Source organism: Silurus aristotelis (assembly GCF_946808225.1).
Source record: "Silurus aristotelis genome assembly, chromosome: 16".
Taxonomy (NCBI): Eukaryota; Metazoa; Chordata; class Actinopteri; order Siluriformes; family Siluridae; genus Silurus; species Silurus aristotelis.
Genome location: NC_139589.1, coordinates 2405721 through 2428015, shown reverse-complemented (window position 1 = coordinate 2428015; position 22295 = coordinate 2405721). Strand labels below are relative to the sequence as shown.

Sequence of the window (22295 nt, the reverse complement as noted above, 5' to 3'; positions counted from 1 at the left end):
TTTTTTGTTTTTTTTCTAAGGAATAATTGCCCACTATGGCAAAATGTTTCGATGAGGTTTGATGGCGTTGTAATGTTTAAATCAAATGAAAGCATATGGTACAATAAATATCTAGAATTTGATTATTATTTTGTTTTTTTCAGTAAAGTGCCATATAATTGTCTCATCATGGTTTGAAATTTAATTGTTTTCAGGACTTTTGTAAAATTAAGAAAGTTGTCTCACACGCATTTGTTTGATACAAATAAAAAAGTAAGATGTAAAATAACGAAGTTTTTGCACCGTGTTGTTGGTTTCTCAACGGTCCAATTGTCCTCCTTGCTCTTCTAGAACGTATGGAAACAGCCAACAAGCAGCTAGCAGCCAAAGAATGCGAGGGCACAGAGGACAACCGCAAAACCATCTCTCAGCTCCTGGCTCAGAGTGAGTACCCCTTCCAGAAATTTCCTCAAATATGAGCCCAGCGGCTCAACGCAGCCCTAAGCCTCGCAAAAGCCATTAGTACGCCGGTTTGTTTGCAAAAGTCTGAAACCTGAATTGAGCCTGAATTTTCTTCTACTGTTTGACTGTTCCTTAGACAAAGAGACCCAGAGGGAAAAAGAGAAACTTGAGATTGAGCTTAATGCGCTGCGCTCCACCAACGAGGACCAGCGCAGGCACATCGAGATCCGCGACCAGGCCCTGAACAACGCTCAGGCTAAAGTAGTCAAACTGGAGGAGGAGGTGAGCTCACTGTTTCTCAGCTGTGGCCTGTTCAACATATTTTCGTTGCATACGAGGGTACCAGGGTTGCATGTTCTCGGTCACGTCTGGCATTAATTATCGAGTGCCTTCAAGGTTTCGGTGTTTGTGTTTGTGTGGGCCCTCTTGTGGACACTTTTCACCCTGTAGCCCAAGGCTGAGATATCTGGTTCGGTTTAGAAACATCTCGGAGGACCTCTGTGGAATTTAGGGTTTTTCTTCTTTATTGCTCTGAGAGTGCTGAGTCATTAAGCTATGCACAAGAGAATGCTTTGTTTCCTGCTGTTTACACTAAGAGAAGGAGTCTTAAATTTGAGGTCCCCCCCCTTTTTATTAGCTGTAAAACTTTTTACAACTTACATTTTTTAGCTTTATATCTTTCTGAATACGCTGTGAGTTTTCGAATCAGCAATAATCCAGGAACCCATAGCATAGGTAACCCACAACATTCAGCAAAGAGACAATGACTCCCCATTAAAGCCCCTCCAAATGAACCGCTAGCCCGTGATCTTCGGCCAATCCAAACAGCATCCACTGGGACATTTTAACAAGAATGCAAAAGTAAGAGAAACCTCCAATCTAAATGAGCACAAGAGTAACAGAAGGAGTGTCAGTGTTTTTTTTTTTGGTTTTTATTTTAATTTTTTTACTCTAATGGGCTTGAAGTCTTGGAGCATGTTTGGAGAATGTGCCTTGGCGCAACTGGCTCGGCCCCAGATGGACTTGTGGCCCGCGGCGAGCAGGCTGCGCAAACCGCAATCCCAGAACCCGCCGGACTGTTCAACTTTCCTCCGGCCCTGTCACAAACAGCCGCTTGTTCCGACAAACAAAGCCTCTTGAGTTGTCTGCCATGAAAGAACTTGAAGATGGCTGAATTCTTAAACCACCCCCCTCCCACCCACTCATCCAGCCAGCGCTGTCTAAATAAATGGAAACTGCATACTTGTCCTCTTTCTCTGCTTCTTCTGTGTCGCAGAGCCCCCAGAGCTAAATCGGGCCATTCATTTGGGCCACAATTATAGCTTCTGCTGGATTTGAAAGTTTTGTCAGGGAGGGGGAGGGGTCTTAAGGACACAAGGAGGGTATTGTAAGGTAGATTTTCGGTTATGTGAGGCTCACCTGTGTGCTGGGGCTGTAAATTAAAACCGGAAAACTGGTCCAGCTGTCTCCGATATGGCCAGACCGGTTTACAGGAAGGATTAGGATCAGATTCAAAGGCGATAAAAAAAAAAAAAAAAAATTCTGTTGTCTCCAAATCGACACACACATTCCTCGCATTGCAAGAGTGAGACTGGTAGGAGGACACGCTTTTCATGCCATTACAGAAAATGATAGATTTAGACATAATGACGGAGGTTGTAGTGGGTCTTAGTGATTAAGGATCAGGATCCAAAGGTCATAAGTTCAAATCCAAGCCACACCAAGCTGCCACTTCTGGGCCCCGAGCGAAGCCCTTAACCCCGTTACTGCTCAGTTGTATAAATTAGATGAATGTAAGCCGCTCTGGATAAAGGCGTCTGTTATATAATGTAAATGGGCGCTATACTGGAATGATACAATTATTCCGCCTGTTTCTCATTTATCAAACCATTCTTTTTTTTAGATATAATTATTAGAGGTTGAACGATTTGTCGGTTTTGTCAGCGGCAATATTTGATTGCTGGAACTATCGGCTATCTGCAAAAATACATATTGATAGTTTTTCTGGGTTGCGTTATACAGTACGAGAGCGGCCTCCAGAGGCGAATCACTAATGTCACGTATTGTTTATTTAAATTGGTCTTTTATTCACTTTAGATGTTACTGTTTTCATTTATTTAGAATCTTACTGTTTGTTTCTGTTTGAATGAATATCTTACTTTTCTTAATTCTCCTTCTTCTTCTTTCGGCTGCTAACGTTAGGGGGCGCCACAGCAGATCATCCGTCTCCATAATACTCTGTCCTCTACATCTGCCTCTTTTAAACCAAATACCTGCATGTCTTCCTTCACCACATCAATAAACCTCCTCCTTGGTCTTCCTCTTTTCCTCTATCCTGGTGGCTCCATCCTCAGCATTTTCCTACTGATATACCCCATGTCCCTCCTCTGCACATGTCCAAACCATCTCAATTACACCTCCCTCACCTTGTTTCCAAAACGTCCTACATGCGCTGTCCTTCTAATAAACTCATTTCTAATCCTGTCCATCGTCATCACTCCCAACGAAAACCTCAACATCTTCAGCTCTGCTCCCTCCAGCTCCACCTCCTGTCTTTTACTCAATGCCACTGTCTCTAATCCATACATCATCTCGGGTCTCACCACAGTCCTATAAACTTTCCCTTTCACTCACACAGATACTCTTCTATCACAAATTACTCCTGCTATCACTATTCTCCACCCACTCCACCCTGCCTGCACTCTTCTCTTCACTTCACTTCCCTAACAAACTCTTCATTACTTTGAAATGTTGACCCCAGGTAGCTGAACTCCACCACCTTCACCACCTCTTCTCCCTCCAACCACCCTCCCTCTCATTCACACACATGTACTCTGTCTTACTCCTACTGACTTTCATTCCCCTTCTCTCCAGCATGTCCCTCCACCTCTCCAGGCTCTTCTCAACCTGCTCTCTACTCTCACCACAAATAACAATATCACCTGCAAACATCATAGTCCATGGAGACTCCTCTCCGACCTTGTCCGTCAACCTGTCCATCTCCACTGCAAACAGGACTGGGCTCAGAGCCGATCCTTGATGCAGTTCCACCTTCACCTTGAACCAGTCTGTTGTTCCTACTGCACACTTCACTGCTGTCACACTGTCCTTATACATGTCCTATTTATTAATATGAATAATATATTCATATTTAGTTCATTTAGCACATTTTCATGATTCCCTACTGTTTTTTTATTTTATTTTTGTAACAAAGTTCTGTACTATTTCAAATTGTAGTGTTATGTTTTGTTTAATTTAAAAACACTGTAAAAAAAAAAATCAGTTGATTTTAATCGGCAAGTACGATCAAGCCTTGCTATCAGTTTCAGTGAAATCGGTTGACGTCTAATAATTATATCTGCAGGTATAAGTCATGGAAATAAATGTTTAATGCCAAAAATGTTTAAATGATTAAACCGACCCTTAAACAGGTTTAAATATGGCACGATGTATATCAAAATGTCCACCTTACGGCCTGAAAGAGGTAAACTCAGACCTGGTGTGTGTGTGTGTGTGTGTGTGCATGTGTGCACGTGTGTAGCTTAAGAAGAAGCAGGTCTATGTGGAGAAGGTGGAGAGGATGCAGCAGGCTCTGGCTCAGCTGCAGGCTGCCTGTGAGAAGCGAGAGCAGTTGGAGCACAGATTACGCACACGGCTGGAGAGAGAGCTGGAGTCCCTCAGGATGCAACAGGTACCACACACACACACACACACACACACACACACACACACACACACACACACACACACACACACAGACATATTAAGCAGGGGAAGCCTGAGTTCAGGTGCAGTCAGCAGGAGATTTCTCATAATCCTCTTGTGTGTCCGATTGGATCGTTCACTGCTCCTTTTACATGACCCTTAATCCGGGGATCTGGAGAAAAGGTTGTAGACGCTTGACGTGTGTGTGTGTGTGTGTGTGTGTGTGAGTGAGTAAGTGAGTAAGAAAAGCATCAGCAAACAGCTGGGATTCTTTTTAGAGGCCCAGATACCAGTCCCAACCTTGAAGCAGCTTTTTTCTTTTCTAGAACAGTGTTATGGAAGAAACATTAGTAATCTAATTGAGTCATTTTTACAGAGTCCATGTGCAATTACATGTGGAAAGATTCATGTATTTTATCTTCTGCAAAATGACCAGTTGAAGTATCCTTTTGTGTGCATATTTGCATGTGTATATGGTGGGTTTTTTTTGTTTGTTTAGTTTTTCTTCCATGTCAAGACTTTAGAGATGAATAAAAATATATAAGCGATGCTTGTTTATGTACAGTGGCCACCTTTTACTGAGCCTTTTATGGTTTCTGAGACTCACGTGCATGTTCATTTTGTTTCAATTCAGCAAACTCGGTATAACTCGGTAAAACCCACACAAGCACTGAACAGTGAATGAGTGCAAGAAAGTTCTGTGGAGACCAAAAAAGAGAGAAGATGTAATCAGACTGCCCTCACCCACAAACTCACACATGGAGGTTGAAGCCTAATGGTTTGGGGTTTTTTTGGAGCAGGGAAAGTTTGAGACGTATTTCAAAAAGTGAAAGGAATCCTGAACCAACATGGCAACCCTTCCATTTTTTAACACCATGCGATTCCTGTAAGCGTTATTCAGAGAGCAAACAGTCGTCTGGAGTGATATCCATCATGACCTGCCCGGTCACCGCACCTAGATCCTACTGAACTGCTCTGGGATGAAGTGGATCACAAGAAAGAAGAACATCTTGAGCGGCAAAGTATTTCAGCTGAACGTTTTGGAGAAACGAAGTGTCTGGATGCTGAGAGTGTGTAAAGCTGTTCTTTGTGCTAAGGGAGGATTTTTCAATTCGAATCATGTGGAACATCTGGACATTTTCTAGATTTGTTTGTTCGAGTAGAAACAAAAGGAACATGCATGTGTCTCTGAAAAACCATGAAATACTCCGTGTTTCCAACCTTTCCAGGATATTATTTGGTCACAAAACCTCTGACAAGCGCTTATAATAACCGTCGAAGTAATCAGTATGTTGTAGGTGTGGAATTGTTGGTGTGATGAGCTTCGTGTAGATCCTGAACACAAGCCCATCTTTGTGCTTTGTACAAGATCAGTGTGAAGCTGTCATGATCATCACAGACCTCCTCAATAACATGACTACACAGACATGTGTTATCTAATCCTATAACTCCAGTAAACAGTTTTCCTTCCTGTTTGTTCTGCACAGAGATCAGGAGGCTCACAGAACCCCACCGGCCCCGAGTACAGCACCACGGCCCTAATGGAGCACCTGCGTGAGAAGGAGGAGAGGATTTTAGCTTTGGAGGCCGACATGACCAAATGGGAGCAGAAGTATTTAGAGGAGAGCGTCATGAGGCAGTTCGCCCTGGATGCCGCTGCATCTGTCGCCACGCAAAGGTACGCAGACCAGAGGAACACTATATGTACATGCACCTATCAGGCAGAACATTATGACCACCTGCCTAATATTGTGTTGGTCCCCGTTTGCTGAAAAAAACAGTCGTGACCAGTCGTTCATCAACTGCTTTAACTTCTTCAGCAATTTGAGCTACATGTGCATCAATGAGCCTTTGGAGATGCTCTGACCCAGACGTCTAGACATCCCAATTTGGCCCTCTTCAAACTCGCTCCAATCCTTACGCAATCCATTTTTCCTGCTTCACAATAACCCTGTGCACAAAGCCAGCTCCATGAAGATATGGTTCTGGATTGAAGGATCTCCTGCAATGGAGCTCTGATCCTCAACTCTATTGAACACTTCAAGGATGAGGCCTCCTCACCTACGTCATGACAACATGACTTGTGTCTGAATGAGCACATAATCTAGTGGAACATCTTTAAGGACTAAATGTGGAATAGGATGCTCAAAAATCAAATGGGAATCTTATGGTCAGGTGTCCAAAAACATTTGTCTTTATAGGGTATGTTCATAGAGTGTCTGACTTCCATTAGCTCTGTCTGACCTTCAGAAAATGCGAGACATTACAACAACGATTGGTTGCGGAGTTGGAAATTAGATGCTGTCGGTGCATATTAATGTTATATTTGCTATAGAAATTGTGCTTCCTGGTCAAAATGAACTCTTAAGTGACATCTGAGACCTGCGAAGTAGAAAAAAAAATGTTTTTATGTTTGAGTTGCTGATCATCTGTTCCTCCTGCAGAGACACTTCATCAGCTCTGATCAGCCACTCACCCAGCAGCAGCTACGACACCTCGGTGGAGGCACGTATCCAGAAAGAAGAGGAGGAGATTCTCATGGCCAACCGCCGCTGCCTGGACATGGAGAGCCGCATCAAGAACCTCCATGCGCAGATCATCGAGAAGGATGCCATGATCAAGGTGCTGCACCAACGTTCGCGCAAGGAGCCAGGGAGTAAAGCCGACGGTCCGTCCACCATGCGGCCCTCCAAGTCCCTCATGTCTATAGCCACGGGCACGAGTGGACTGGGCAGCTCAGGCCTGCTCTCTCACTCGCTGGGGCTCAGCGGCAGCAGCCCGATTACAGAGGAACGCAAGGAGGACCGCAGCTGGAAGGGCAGTCTGGGTAAGGAAGGATATTGCTGCTTAGCTCTGCTTAACACGCTACACATGTACGAGTGACGGATGGAACTAGGAAACAGACAGGGATAAAAACGTAGTCATCATCAGACAGTAGGTGCTGATCTCCTGGAACTTTTAAATCTCTTTGGTGTAAAAACCATCCCTCAGATAACCACTTGGATCATTAGCAGACCCCCAATTAATTCCATTTATACAACAAAGTGGTTGAAAGTTAGGGAACCTGCTCAAGAGTGTGGTGGTACTGGGATTTGAACTCGCAACCTTCCCAATCCCTAACCACTTTACAAACACGGTGAGCCGAAAAGCTTTACACCTTTTAAAGCAGACGCGATTCCGAAACGGAATAGAACAAGGTTAGAACAAGAGCAGGAGATGTTTTTCCAACCTTCCTCATAGCACATGTATGTTTTTATGGTTTCCACTGATGAATTAATGAAGGTTCGAGAAGGATGTTTGAACTTTGGTCCTTCCGCAAACAAAAAACGTTTGGAAATGTACCTGGTATTTTTGTCATTGTAGACTAAAGGAGTCACACCAGTGGAGGACGAGTGCAATTCTAAACACAGTTTTGTTTGTTTGCAGGTGTGTTACTGGGGCCAGAGTTCCGCAGTGACTCCTTGAGGACCGAGTCTATTTCGTCTTCGCCGTCTCCGGTGCTGCCGTACACACCGGCCGCTACCCATTCCAAGACGGGCAGCCGGGACAGCTGTACACAGACGGACAAGAGTCATGAGTCCAGCAAACCCAGTACCCCGGCACTACAGAGCGTAGCAGCCAACAGCCGCATCAGCAGCCCCAGTCCTGTCTATATCCCTGACCGTATAGCAGGTAACACACACACACACACACACACACACAAAGACAACGGCAGATCAGGCCGTTACATTCGTGCAAGCATGTTCAGGGAAATTGAAAGTTTGTGGACACACATGCAGGGATGAACATCCTTTTCCAACATGTAGTCCCCGGTTGCTGTTATAATAACCTCCACTCTTCAGATGTTCCACTAGATTATGGAGTGTGTGTGTGGAGATTTGTGAGATTTTACCCTGGAAAGTGAAATCAGGTACTGATGTAAGTGGTGTGAGGAGCTTCCTGGGGTGCAGGATGCAGTGTCTAGAGCTCTATAGCAGATCTTCAACTCTAACCCATGTAAAGAATATCTCCTTGGAGAGCTGGCTTTGTGCACGCCTACTTGGGTCTCCTAGTTCAAGTGAAGGGAAAATTTCATGCTGACCTCCTACGCAATCGCGTGCAGAATCGCAGATGGCTGGAAAAATCAGGTGTCCCGATACTTTTGTCGTATTTCGACCCAGGTTGCGATTCTAATCAGTGTTCTTGTTTCTGCCAGATGTTCCAGTGTTCCACAGCAGCAGCACTCTGGAGAGAAGAGCGCTGGTCCAGTCTCATCCTCAGCAAGCGCAAGCACAATCGCAGCCGCAAAAGCAGGAGGACGTCGATAACGAGATGGTGGAAATTCTTATCTGAAACCCAATCACACACACACACACACACACACACCAGGGGAAGGATTCCTTTCTCTATTCTTTCTTGTATAAGTATTTTGGAGACTCCGTGTATTGGAATGCACTACATGTTGTTTGCCTTGTACAGATCAATACACCGTGGCAGTTTTTTGTACAGTTTTCCAACTTTCGGACCAAATGTATTGGCAAAACTTTCATTAATTTTTTCTTTTTTGCATTTATTGCACTACTTTTTTTCCTCCTTTAAGCTTTCAATATTATTTGAACTAGATAGTGCACATATAAACCAATGTTATCGATTTTTTTTGGCACTTATACGACGGTATGGTAACATGTAAATACTGTATCGAAATACTGTAAGATCACATGTAAAATAGGAGGAGTGTGTGTGTGTGTGTGTGTGTGTGTGTGTGTGTGTGTGTGTGTGTGTGTGGTATACGTGTGTATACGTACGTACGGCCCTGTGAACTTCAAAGGCACTGCCCGAGTGTTGAGTACTGACCAATTGCGTGGTCTGTGGTTTTGTGTGTTTGCGAAAAAAAAAAAACCCAACCGGTTTTGGGTTTGTGTAAATGTAAGGAGTATGTTTTTTTTTTATTTTATTATTATTAATAATAATAAGGGGCTTTGGGACCAGCATCCTCCTTTCCACTTTTGACGTATTTTCATCTGGAGCGCCGCACCAAGTGGACATTCCGTACGCCTGCTGAGTCTCCATCCATTTCAGATTTTTTTATTTTTTTTGTTACTATAAATACATTGTCTGTTTTCTATATATAGTATAGATGCGTCGCGTATGAGGAAATTCCAGGGAATTCACGATATACAGTACATTTCGCTTTTGACCAAAGGATACCGAGAGAATTCCCACCTGCTACAGACAGGGGGCGTATAAAACGATTGATCTTCCACTGGGTAAAACACAAACTGCTGGAGGGAAACATCTGTTTAAAGAATATAAATCAAATACACCAATAAATGTCATAGTCGTATATTCTCTCAATATCTAGAATCTATTTTTTTTTTTTTTTTTTTAAGCTCAGTGAGTTCTTTGTCTTAAAATTGACGTGTTAAAACAATTAGCGCATCAGTGTTTAGATTTTAGTTTATAGTCGTGAATTCTTTTATTTATTTTTTTCCAGACAAATCGGGGCTTGAGCCATAATGCTTGATTCATGACCAAGTGGAAAATATCTGTTTGAATGACTCGTAACTTGTAATTCTAACTTCCTAATTGTTTGGAGATGCGATTCTTCGATGTTCATGGTGAAAAGGCAAAGAAAGACCTCACAGCGTTCGGCCCTGAAAATGTTCATTCGGCATCCCTCATCGTTTTCCTCCGTCAAGCAAAAATTCCGGTGCAAAAGATTCGTTCGTGAATGAAACGTTAAACACGCAGTAATTCGGCGATAGAAGCTCGGATTGGTTTTATAGTAAGACGTCATTAACGCACGTCCGCTTCTGCAACTTTTACCACTGCAATCACTGGAAACATTCCCAGTGCGGGTCGTCTCCGAGTTACCATGCTTCGTTTTTTTCGATCTTACGATGACGATAGTGATGCGAAATTAAATTGGACAAAATATGTACATTTTTACGCTTTTTCACTTTCTCATGTTACGTTTCAAGGCTACCAGGATGTACATGTCTCCTGCCTTGTGATCAGATGCCTGACTCTCAGCAGTGGTCGACAGAGTCCAGTTGTTTTGGTGTTGGAGGGCAATTCTTGTTTTCGGTGTTTCTATGGCCCAAATAAAAAAACAGCGCGTCTGGCTCCGCCCTCCACTCGCGAACCGTCCATCGTCTACTTCCACATGCATACATATATATATACTGTAAAGCAGTGGTCTCGAACCCCCGGGCCGCAGACCGCCACTGGTCTGTGGGTCATATGGTACCGGCCGCACAGAAAGAATACATAACTTACATTATTTCCATGTTATTTATTATCTGATTCTAAACGGTTTTATTTTGGAAAATTCCCGGATTTTCTCCTCCACATCTGTCTATAAACTCACTCTTGATGCATGTCATGATGCCTCGGCCACATGTCTTACCTCCATCCACTACCTTCTTAAAGGGGCTCTGGCCGCTAACACATAATACATTAGCGCTAAACTCAAACCCCCAAGCGAGCAAAATTAACAAAAAACAACACAGTGGATTCACGTTTATTATTATATTTAGAAAATACCAGTTTTTATGGTCTAATCTTTAAATTTTGTTGTATTTATCCGCCACACCTTAAAGACCGGTCCGTAAAAAAAATCCTGTCTGACATTAAAGCAAAAAAGGTTGGGGTCCACTTCTGTAAATCTGATACAGTACTGTAGGGTACATTGTTCTGTTTTGCTAAATTATGTGCTGTAATTTAAATGATTAACTAATGACAGTAAACTACCAGATCTGATCACCATACTGCAAGACTCCTGCGTAGACTAGGCCGTGTCTCAACTCACGATATTTTCATGGGGAACTCCATCGTAAGACGTCTGTATCTAATCGCTGTCCCTCAGTCAGTAGTGTGTGTGTGTGTGTGTGTGTGTGTGTGTGTGTGTTTGTGTGTGTGTTTGTGTGTGTAAATTTCAGACTCTGGAAATTCCCCAAGTTCCTATTTGCTGTGAATGCAGCGTGTGTGTGTGTGTGTGTGTGTGTGTGTGTGTGTGTGTGTGTGTGTTCTTTTTACTAGTATGTCTTGGTAGAGTTACATTCTAGCTGAATGCATGATTCCATTAAACAGTATTGATCGTGAGCACGGCTGTCTACGTTGAAAGGACAAAAGTATTGGGACTCTTGACGTTTCCACTTTTAGCGGTAGTGTGGTAAAAAAAATGTTGCCACAAAATTCAAAACAATTTTATTGTATCAATCATACATTAGATGTTTCCCTTCACTTGCAAACCGGATGTGGGAGGTGTTGCCTTAGTGGTTAAAGGCATTGGATTTGATCTGAAGGCCGTGAGTTTAAATCCCAGCCACACCAAGCTGCCACTTCTGGGCCCCTGAGCAAGGCCCTTAACCCCATTGCAGCACAGCTGTATGAATTAGATAAATGTAAGTCGCTCTGGTTTTACATGGTGTGAAAGATATTGAAGAATGAATGTGAACACTGACTGCACCGCCAGGCTTGCTCACTTTTTCACCTACATCAGAATCAGACTTAACACCCTCGCAGCTGTACGAGAACGAATCGTCCCAAAACCTAGTGGAACATCTTCCCAGAAGGGTGGAGCTCGTTATGGTTGTTATTATAGGAGCAAACTATAATTACATAAAGATATCAATTAAAACGAGTTCCAAATGGAAAAGTTCTCCTGCGTTCTAACACATGACTGACGTGCATTTTTACGTCATAAAAAAATAGTTCAGTGGTTGAGATGATGGACCTCTGACTTGAAGGTCATGAGTTCAAATCCCAGCACCATCAATCTGCCACTGCTGGACCCTCAACCCTGAATAGTATAAATAAGATAAATGTGAGTCGTGCTGGATGAGGGCGTCGGCCGAATGCCATAAATGGATGGAGGTCTTCAGAAAAACATACCTTTTCTGTATTATTTAAAACTGGTACTTGACATTTCCTGCACATTGGAAAAAAAAATCCATACGTATACCCTGATGGATTTGAGCCACGTGTATACAGATAGTATCATTCCATCGTTATTATACAACCAGTGTCACAGTGGTACGCTGAAACATTTCCAGTCATTCTGTTCAGTGCCTCTGGCTGTGTTTGGGAAGAGGACAATGGACCTAAAGAGACGCTGATTTGCGGTTTGGGTGGAATCTGTGGCCAGCATTTTATTTTTTTGCGTGTACACATTTTCTTGAGGGGAAAAAACTGAAAAAGATTGATGTTCAGTTCTCAAACGGTGTTATTACGTTAATGAAAAACTCCTGGATCAATAATTTTATATCAGCTGCTTGGTTAAAATGGATACGCTCACTGATTACTCGGATCCTTGGAGTGTTTCCCGACGCTCCCACCTCAAGTTGTTCTATTGGTCTCGATGGTCTCGCTACTTTTTGTTACAGAAAACAAAACAGGAATGTGTTTCAGATCTACGAAATGTTTTAAGTACAGGATCGTCCACTCTGCAGTAGTGATGGATATTTGTCCGTCTCCTCCTCCAAGCGAGGAACATTTTGCTTTTGAATTTCTGAGTATTGGTTCTGTCACAGTGTATGTACCCCAGTTGCTGCTTGTCGACATTTTATTACTGTACATTTGTTTGTAATTTGATGATATTCTCTTTAATCAACCTTTTTTTTATTTTTTTTACAAAATTCATCTCATACCGTTTCATGTGCAGTTTTTTTTATTATTTGGTTTATAGTCCAGAACATGTTCCAAATAACATTCAACTTTTTTTTTCCTTAATGAAAAAGTTAATTTAATTTTTTTAATAAATAACTGTACTGAGCAGATCAGTTGTTCGTGTTCTTTTCTTCGTCTGAAAACCAGTGTATTAGTAGAGTTGTGTTTAAAAATCATAAAAGCACATGTATGAGGACAGTGTGACAGCAGTGAAGTGTGCAGTAGGAACGACAGACTGGTTTAAGGTGGAGATGGAACTGCATCAAGGATCGACTCTGAGCCATTTCCTGTAGTGGTGATGGACAGATTGAAAGACGAGGTCAGACAGGAGTCTCCCTGGTCTATGATGTTTGCGGATGATATTGTGATTTGTGGTGAGAGTAGGGCGCAGGTGGAGAAGAGTCTGGAGAAGTGGAGGTACATGCTGGAGAGAAGGGGAATGAAAGTTAGTAGGAGTAAGACAGAGTACATGTGTGTGAATGAGAGGGAGGGCAGTGGAGGGGTGTGGTTGCAGGGAGAAGAGGTGGAGAAGGTGGAGGAGTTCAGGTACCTGGGGTCAACAGTGCAAAGTAATGTGTTAGAGAAGTGAAAAAAAAGAGTGCAGAATGTTTTGGAGACACGGTGAGGGAGGTGAGATTGAGATGTTTGGACATGTGCAGAGGAGGGACATGGGGTGTATCAGTAGGAGAATGCTGAGGATGGAGCCACCAGGAAGGAGGAAAAGAGGAAGACCAAGGAGGAGGTTTATAGATGTGGTGAGGGTTCATAGAGTTGGTTGGGAGACGGATGATCCCCTAACGTTAGCAATCGAAAGAACCTACACACTTTTTCCCCAGAACATTCCTGTGACCCAGTAGCAAATCCTGTACGGTCCGGTACTGGGTCGCGACCTGGGGTTTGGTTACCTCTGTTCTAAATAATCAAAATGAAGCATCCATTTAGGGGTAAAAAAAGAAAGAAAAACACGGTGTTGAAAATGAAAGCAAAAGATTTATTTCCTTCATTTTAAATGTCTCTTTGCACATTTTCTGTATAAATAAAAACACAACTGAGAGGAAGGAAAGATAAAATGCTCTACTCTTCTGTCTTTAAAAAGGGATTTTTGATCATATAGTGTGATAGAGAAGCTGTAGTGATGAGGACATGTGAGGAAACTGAAAGAAGTCCATATGAAGGTGTGATGGTTTTGGGTCCAAACTTTGGGTAAAAATAATTAATAATCAAAGTAATTTATTTTTCTTGTGCAGTAACAAACAAAATGACACCAAAACACCCCTGAAGATCAGCATCCAGAATCTCCAAACGATTCTGTAAACTAAAGCACTCGATATATTCAGTGTTGATACACAATATGGACAAAAGTATTTCGACACCTGACTTTTCCAGTTGTATCTTCTGCTTCTTCAAACTGTTACCACAAACTTGGAGGCACACAAACGTTCCACCTTCTCTTGAACTAATAGACCCAGACGTGTTCCAGCATGACGAGGTCCCTGTGCACGAATCCAGCTCCATGAAGATCTGCTTTACATGGGTTAGAGTGGAAGATTTCCTGCTGGAAAGCTCCGACCCTGTTGAACATGATGAATGTGATGCTGACTGCACCCCAGGCCTCCTCACCTTACCCTCATCATAACCTGACTTTACTAACTGACTGCATGAGCACACATCTCTAAATGCACCCTCCAAAACCTAGTGGAACATCTTCCCAGTAGAGTGGAGGGTATTATAGAAGAAAATGGGGACTAAATGTGGAATGAGATGTTCTAAAAAAAAAAACCCCAAAAACCAAATCTCAGGTGTCCTCAACCTTTTGTCCATATAAGTGTAGTGTTAAAACATGAGAAACCCTCTGAACTACACGCTCATCACAGTGCTGTAGGAACTCCTGTGATCTTCCTCGAATACGCCGATCTCTCACTCTACGCTCGTGCATACGCAGAGCTCCTGATTCGAACCTACCTCAGGTCACAGTGAGTTTCTGTATGAAGTGCATGGCTAAGTAGAAGGTCTATAGCAGTGTATAGAGGACCTGGGAGAACTCAAGCGATCTCCCAGAAGAAGATTTATTGTGAGTTTATTTGCGCATCCAGAGCCAGCCGTTGATCAGACAGGCGGAAAGAAGCAGGGAGAAGAGCACCACTTCGCTCTGCCTGCGCTCGGCGTTCTGTTTCTCCAGGCATGCGATCCGCCTGTTCATCTTCATCATCTGCAGGAACAAAGTGATAGACGTTTTCAGAGATGCACCTAATCCAGGTCTAAGAGTTTGTCGCACGTGTGACCGAAAAGAGGATAAAATTTCTGGCTACTGCGTTCGTTTCTCTGAGATCAGGTTGAATCTGGCGCCCTCTTCTGGTTATTTTGTGAATCACATCGCCAAAATTGTACTCTTTTTATAACTAAACAAGCAATCGTTAACAAATTTTTCACAAAGATTTTATTAGTTAGGAATTACATCTAAAATATAAATCTTAAAACGCTCATGTCGACAAACCTTTGAATATAACTTGTTGACAAATTGTTGATAACCTGTTTTTCTCCAGATTTTATTTTTCAATTCTCTCTCACGCGCCAGCTCTCCACTATCGCACTCTGATCCTTGGATTGATATATAAGAAAGATTTCACCTTTACAAGTCTGAGGGAAAGGGCCAGTTCAGCCCCTTTGTTCTCCTGGCCCATGAAGGGTTGTGCCTTTATTAGAATTCAAACTCACGATCTTTTGTAATACATTTTAAGAAACTGTAATTTAAGGTCATAAGATATGTGAAAAGACACTTATTAACTAAAATCTCAATTTCCTCGCATCGTATAAAGTCTAACAAATCAGCACATGTCTGAAATTTAGACTCGAGGTGTATAACTGACCTGCCGGCGAAGCACTATTAACTCGACTGTAGTTCCGCTTTCCTCCTCAGGACTGCGCCAGAGCTCCGATGTTGTGCTACTGGATGAGAAAATTAGCATTTTTTAAATAGCAAAAAAAAAAAAAGAAAAAAAAAAAAAAAAGAAGAAACCTATAAACACCTATTATTGAACAAAACCCAAAAGTCTTGATCACCTTTTCCCGGCCTGATCAGCGTGATCCTCGACGGGTTGAGGTGGAGGGTTTTCTGGGAAACCAAACCTTCAGACAGAAGGAAGAGACCCAAAGGTCCAGGTCTGGGTTTTAACTCAATTTAATTGTTATGGGATCCGATCATTTTAATGGGATTCAATTAGGTTTTTTAAAAGGACACAAGCTTCAGCAAGCAAGGCAGAGTGTTCTCTCTCTCAATACTGAGTGTTTGGTGGTTTGTTAGTGGGATTAGTAGTGAAAACTGAAGCAAACAGGATTATTAGAGAATCTGAGATCAGAAGGATGGTAGTACTTGTTAGTAAGGAGCCGTGACACAACTGGAATAAATTCGCTAAATCGATTTTTCAGTACATCAAGTTTGGTCAAGCTTATGAAATTTGAGGAAGGCAGGAACGTTCGAGGAACCTGTTAGTAAGCAGAGGAGCATGTGGAGGATCAGGTCACCTGGAGGAGTATTTCTGAGTGACAGTCTGAAGGATTTTGTGCGAGGCCTGCTTGCCCAGCTTCCTGGCAGCCTGCAGAACGCTCTGAGGTGTCAGCAGGACGGGGCCGACAACACCGAGCCCCTGGGGTGCAGGCAGGGGCGAGTCTGAGGGTACAGCCGGCGTCGTTCCAGCACTGAGGACAGGCCGACATTGGAGGTGCCAAAGACATGACACACAAAAGTGCTTACTTAGCTATTTATCAATATAAATGCAGTAATGAATGTTCTAAGTGCTGAAATGTTTGATGTGCCACACCAACCCCTGCTTTCAGAACTTTTCATGGATCAGAGCAGGACAATGAATTTCAGTAATGAATTTCTTCCAGAGAAACTCACTCGAGGTCGACCGATATGGGTTTTTTTCTGGCTGATGGCGATTATTTAGAAATCAGAGCAGCTGGTGGCTGATATATGATGTTGATTTCTTTTTTTGGACGATTTTTTACCCATTTATTTATTCATCTCATAAAATCAAATGGTTAATTAATAAGTGGTGATGCAGAAAATTGCTTAAACATTTACTGAACAACACAAAATGCTCCAATCAGGAGACAGGTTAACAAAAGCTGGTGCCCACCTGTAACCTAAACTACAGCTGGTTGCTGGTTGACAATACAGTTCCAAAAAGTTACTCGCATCCTCTCTCCAAACGTTCTCTCTCCAAACGTTGTTCTCGTTCTCTCTCTCCAAACGTTCTTCTCGTTCTCTCTCTCCAAACGTTCTTCTCATTCTCTCTCCAAACGTTCTCTCTCCAAACGTTGTTCTCGTTCTCTCTCCAAACGTTCTTCTCGTTCTCTCCCTCCAAACATTCTTCTCGTTCTCTCCCTCCAAACATTCTTCTCGTTCTCTCTCCAAACATTCTTCTCGTTCTCTCTCTCCAAACGTTCTTCTCATTCTCTCTCCAAACGTTCTCTCTCCAAACGTTCTTCTCGTTCTCTCTCTCCAAACGTTCTTCTCATTCTCTCTCCAAACGTTCATCTCATTCTCTCTTAAACATTCTTCTCTCTCTCTTAATGCTCTTCTCGTTCTCTCTCCAAACGTTCTTCTCGTTGTGGTTCTCTCTCCAAACGTTCTTCTCGTTCTCTCTCCAATGTTGCGTGGGTTTTTGAGTGCCGGCTTAAGTTTTGTTCCACACTGTTGTCTTAAGTCGAACGGCATCTGCTGTTTTCGGATGGTTCTGCATGTCAATTCAGCGACAGAGCTCATTGGCCAGAAAGAGAATCTGATCGGTTATTTAGCTTAGCGAATGAGCGCACGAGAAAAAATCAGAACACGCTTGCTGTCATTTTTGCTCTTGTATTTGTTACAGACATGATTGAGAAAAGCTAATCAAATCCGTTAGTAATAATCGCGGCAGGTGGAATCGCTGTTAGCTTTATATATTCCCAGTTCTAGTTTCCTTGTTTGGATGGCGAGTACAAACTACTGCCACCTGCTGGTATGAGAGAATTATGTTTCGCTCACGCAAGTGCAGTTCGTACACCCATGGTTTGGTGTGTCAGATGAGCCTGACTAATAATCTACCTAATAATCTGTTTATTAATCTACCTAATAATCTACCTAATAATCTACCTAATTTGCCAATCAATCAGTCGACCTTTAAAACTCATGCTAATAAATCTGATTAAAACGTCAAGGCTCTTCTGGGGAACTGAAACAGTGCCAAATGATTGACCCAGGAATCGATTTCTCAAAAGGTATACATTTACTACGGCCTCCAAAGTTCATAACCTAATCAACAGATTTCTGAAAATGTAAGTATTCCTCTTGTAGATATACCAAGACTAAGCTCTCTATAAGGGGGAGAACATTTTAGAATTGGATGTTTAAAAAGCACAAACCAACCTTATGGTTGGGTGTCCACAAACCTTCGTCCGCATAGTGTATTTCTGTATGTTGGTTGCTCCTATATTGTTTACTCTTGGTGGTGAGAACAAGACGGCCATATTGATTTGACCTCACATGCTGAACGCATCCTCCGTGGTAGGAGGAACTCCTTTTTGTTTTTCTCTTTCACTAAATTAAAGTATCATCATTACATGCTTTTGTTTTTACTTACGCTGATGGAGAGTGTTTGGAGTGTGCTGGCGTCCCGGATGGGGTCCTACCAAAAGTCTGGTCACTACATGATCTCCGTAGACCCTGTGGATCGTACGCAAACATTTAAAACCTCGGTAAAACAAGGTGGTCATCTAAGATGAGCCCGAATAAAATAGATAAAAGAAGAAACGATAGCAAGCACATATAGTCAGCATTACACGCAGGGCTGATCAGGACCAGGCATAAAACTCTTTACGCGTTTCCTACTGTTAAAGATTCCTAAACCGAGTGGCATGCATGAGTAGACACTTAATGACACACCTGGACATGCTCGCGTGCGTAAGCTTCCCTGTCCCAGGGTCCGTGCTGCAGGTTCCACAGGGAAGACGCGTAACCTCTGGCGATGTGTTGTGAGAAAAGGGGTCGTGGACTCAGGTCAGGAGCATCTGTCAGAATTTTGATGTATATCAGTATTTATGGAGAATACAACTGGACAAAAACCAAAACAAAATGAAACACCAAACTACAGGTGGTCCTTAAGTTTCAATTGTTCGTTATACAAAAGAATTGTAAAAATATGGACGTGGAATTTAAACTTTCGTACAATACATTGGGACACAAGTGTAATTTGCCATGTTTTGCTTCATTATATATTGTTATTTGGTTATTTATGAATAAATTAAAGTATACTACCTAATACCCCATGATCACCATTCTTTAAGAATCCTGGGTATGTTTGGCCATGTCTCGCCTTACCATATTTTCAAGTCACGATGGGGTCCATGGAACACCTCTCCATCCCCCAAGTCGGGGACTAGCTGTATGTATGTGTGTGTGTATATACATATAAAATGCATATGCATGGAAAAGTAAAATGTCCCATCAGCCTGAACGTACGTGTGTTTCTGTTTCCTCACCTGTTAACGCCAGTCTGTCGGGGATGTGCATGCTGAAAGCAGGAGGCACATCTTCAGCCCTGGCTTTTTGATCCTCCGTCGCCGCCTGAGTGAACCTGAGCCGATCCGGAACCCGCATCCTTTCGCTGATCACAGCTGTAAAGAGCGGATCTCTCATCGGAGAGCCGTCAACAAGATACACCGGAGCCGCCATTAGAACCTCAACCGCAACCTGAGGAACGAAAGTCAGTTCTGAGGAAACATTTGTTTTGAGTACGAACTCTAAATATTAGAGTAGAGCTTAAAAGTTAAATCGCAGCATTTCCCTCGACTCTGATTGGTCAAAAAATACAATGGACTAAATATTTAATACAATCGAATTTAACTAGTATTTCTGACTGCAAGACTGATATTCGTTCTATCGCGTGATCATTTCTATAATAACAACTTGTACACGCAAACCATTTGTGGAAGGAGTCTCCAGTGCAAGTTTCTCTATTACCAATCGAACACTTTACCAAAACAAACGTATATATTGCGGAAGGTTTGTCAATCCGTGACCGATCAGACAGCTAAAGAAGTCCTTATTAATTTATAAAAAGTACTAAAAATTAATTTCTAACTATTTATAGTGCACTTTAATGGAGAACATTGCTGTCCCCAACACAATGAGTGCAATTTTAACAAAACTAATGCAAGGTATTGTGACCAAAATATGAAACTATAAACTCTTTTATTAGTTAATAGGATAATTTGTTATACTTTTAAAGGAATTTAATAATTAATTTATTAGCAGTTGTCTGACTGACAACCAACACAAGTCCAAAAGACTTCATATTACACTGACATGTAATTATGAACCCTGTGGCATTATTTAAGGAAATGAATCCTACAAATGGCAGGTTTAGACACATTATTTAATGTGCATTTATAATATAAATATATATAATATAAACAATATAAATCCCATTAATATCAGTAAAGACGGCTAGTTGGCAAAACAGTCATTAGCTAGCTAATAGCTTATCAACATTATATTAGCCTGGGAGAGTTAGCAAAGCGAGTTAGTTTTTAATTCGGAAAAACGAAGCCTTAACGGGATATTAAACACTTCAGCAGTTAATAAATGTTATGAAATATTTATCTAGATAACTTTAAGCTAGCTAGCGTGTAGCAGTAAAGCTATAAAGAACAGACTAACACTATTAACCCTGAAGCCAAAGCGCTAGCGGTGTTAGCTTAAAGGACAAACGTTTTTTTATCACCAAGGAATATTTTCCCCGAAATTATTTGCACAAACCTCACTTTTTAACACGACCTGATGACATAAAACAACCTCACATGATAAACAAGACTACAAGTTTACTGCCCAAGCAAATGACTCCTAAATGAATCGAACTCCTGAATGTAAACAGGGCGGTGTTTCGGATAAAAAAGTCAAATAAAGTTCGTTGTTTGGAGTCCAAATATTCCCATAAACACACGTAGAGCCATAAACAAAACAGTTTTTAACGCATTAAAGGTGTATTAAAGTGTTTGTTTAAATCCTGTCTGTAAATTAAATACTAAAAGAAACACTTTCGGTTTGTGTTTGCGAGTCGATTCAGTGTTGTTTAAACTAAACGAGTCATTCAGCAGCAATATAAGACGGTACTAATAATGTTATTAATAATAATAAATATGAATATAATGATAACAATAATAAATATTAGTATTAAATAATAAGAAACATATTACAAATAAAATATTACTTTCATAATAAATAAATAAATAAATAAATAAATAAATAAATAAATAAATAAATAAAATGAGCAAAAATAAATCTCTAAACATTTCTTTAACTGGATCAATAAATAACCACATGTTTCATAATTCACTTGTTTAATAATTCACAAAAGAGATATAGTCAGTGATTTGACAGAAAATAAAAATTTGGCACTTAGAGAGACCTTGTTATGCCAAAGAACACTGGGGATATTTATTAGTTTAATAATAATAATGATGATAATAATAATAATAATGATGTTGATAATAATAAATGTATTAAATAAGTATTTACACTACCAACCACAGTGAAAATATCAGCAATAACCCCAACCATCTGTCCACATGGTGTACAACGATAATCTTTCAAAATAATTATGGTAAAGGATAAAAAAAAAAGAAAAAGAAATATCTCACTAATTTCTGATTAAGCTTGATCAACAAAGAGTTGTATAGGTTAGGAACCTGAACACTATGTAGATATACAAAATAATAGTTGATGTCTATGGAAAAAAAAATACAAAATAAATTATATATATACAGTACAGACCAAAAGTTTGGACACACCTTCTCATTCAAAGAGTTTTCTTTATTTTCATGACTATGAAAATTGTAGATTCACACTAAAGGCATCAAAACTATGAATGAACACATGTGGAATTATATATGGAATTATATACATTACAAAAAAGTGTGAAACAACTGAAAAATGTCATATTGTAGGTTCTTCAAAGTAGCCACCTTTTGCTTTGATTACTGCTTTGCACACTCTTGGCATTCTCTTGATGAGCTTCAAGAGGTAGTCACCTGAAATGGTCTTCCAACAGTCTTGAAGGAGTTCCCCGAGAGATGCTTGGCACTTGTTGGCCCTTTTGCCTTCACTCTGCGGTCCAGCTCACCCCTAAACCATCTTGATTGGGTTCTGGTCCGGTGACTGTGGAGGCCAGGTCATCTGGCGCAGCACCCCATCACTCTCCTTCTTGGTCAAATAGCCCTTGATGCCTTCAGTGTGACTCTACAATTTTCATAGTCATGAAAATAAAGAAAACTCTTTGAATGAGAGGGTGTGTCCAAACTTTTGGATATATATATATATATATAAACGGATAAAAGTCGACATGTAGAACCTGCAACAGTGATCACATAGCAGCAATCTTTCACCCATTCTCATTTAACATGTGAAATACAAAAAAGTTTGATGTTCATTATTCTCAAAGTTCCACCGCACAAACTCTAAT

General features: G+C 41.3%; 2 protein-coding genes across 6 annotated transcripts in view; one reads left to right on the top strand and one right to left on the bottom strand.

Moving 5' to 3' along the window:
• Window positions 1-12903, top strand: part of amot (angiomotin) — a 30386-nt gene extending 17483 nt beyond the window's left edge. For 2 of the 3 annotated variants that reach the window (XM_083564327.1, XM_083564326.1), the window contains 8 exons: window positions 331-423; window positions 578-723; window positions 3983-4132; window positions 5634-5824; window positions 6591-6973; window positions 7573-7818; window positions 8342-8879; window positions 11180-12903. In XM_083564327.1, the coding sequence (XP_083420453.1) occupies window positions 331-423; window positions 578-723; window positions 3983-4132; window positions 5634-5824; window positions 6591-6973; window positions 7573-7818; window positions 8342-8478 (1346 nt within the window). In that variant the 3' untranslated portion in view covers window positions 8479-8879; window positions 11180-12903. Of the gene's footprint in view, window positions 1-330; window positions 424-577; window positions 724-3982; window positions 4133-5633; window positions 5825-6590; window positions 6974-7572; window positions 7819-8341; window positions 11056-11179 lie in introns of all 3 variants that reach the window. The other variant, XM_083564325.1, reaches the window with a different exon arrangement.
• An 862-nt stretch (window positions 12904-13765) lies between these two features.
• LOC310738932 (uncharacterized protein) lies at window positions 13766-20702 on the bottom strand. Of its 3 annotated transcripts, none has more exons than XM_083564444.1 (8): window positions 20594-20702; window positions 19315-19525; window positions 18719-18843; window positions 18417-18499; window positions 16318-16491; window positions 15856-15921; window positions 15663-15741; window positions 13766-15004 (listed from the first exon to the last, which is right to left on the bottom strand). In XM_083564444.1, the coding sequence occupies exons 2-8, from the start codon at window positions 19505-19507 to the stop codon at window positions 14873-14875; spliced, it is 852 nt and encodes a 283-aa protein (XP_083420570.1). In that variant the 5' UTR covers window positions 19508-19525; window positions 20594-20702; the 3' UTR covers window positions 13766-14872. The 3 variants fall into 3 exon arrangements, with proteins under 3 accessions (XP_083420570.1, XP_083420572.1, XP_083420571.1); XM_083564446.1 differs by having other exon boundaries at window positions 15663-15738; XM_083564445.1 differs by having other exon boundaries at window positions 20599-20696.
• Between the last annotated feature and the right edge of the window lie 1593 nt (window positions 20703-22295).

Coding starts and splice junctions, on each gene's coding strand:
- LOC310738932 (XM_083564444.1), bottom strand. CDS start 19,507: ATGGCGGCTCCGGTGTATCTTGTTGACGGCTCTCCGATGAGAGATCCG. Junction 18,844..19,314: donor CGACAGACTGGCGTTAACAG/GTGAGGAAACAG, acceptor AAATTCTGACAG/ATGCTCCTGACCTGAGTCCA. Junction 15,922..16,317: donor ACTCAGAAATACTCCTCCAG/GTGACCTGATCC, acceptor TTCTGTCTGAAG/GTTTGGTTTCCCAGAAAACC.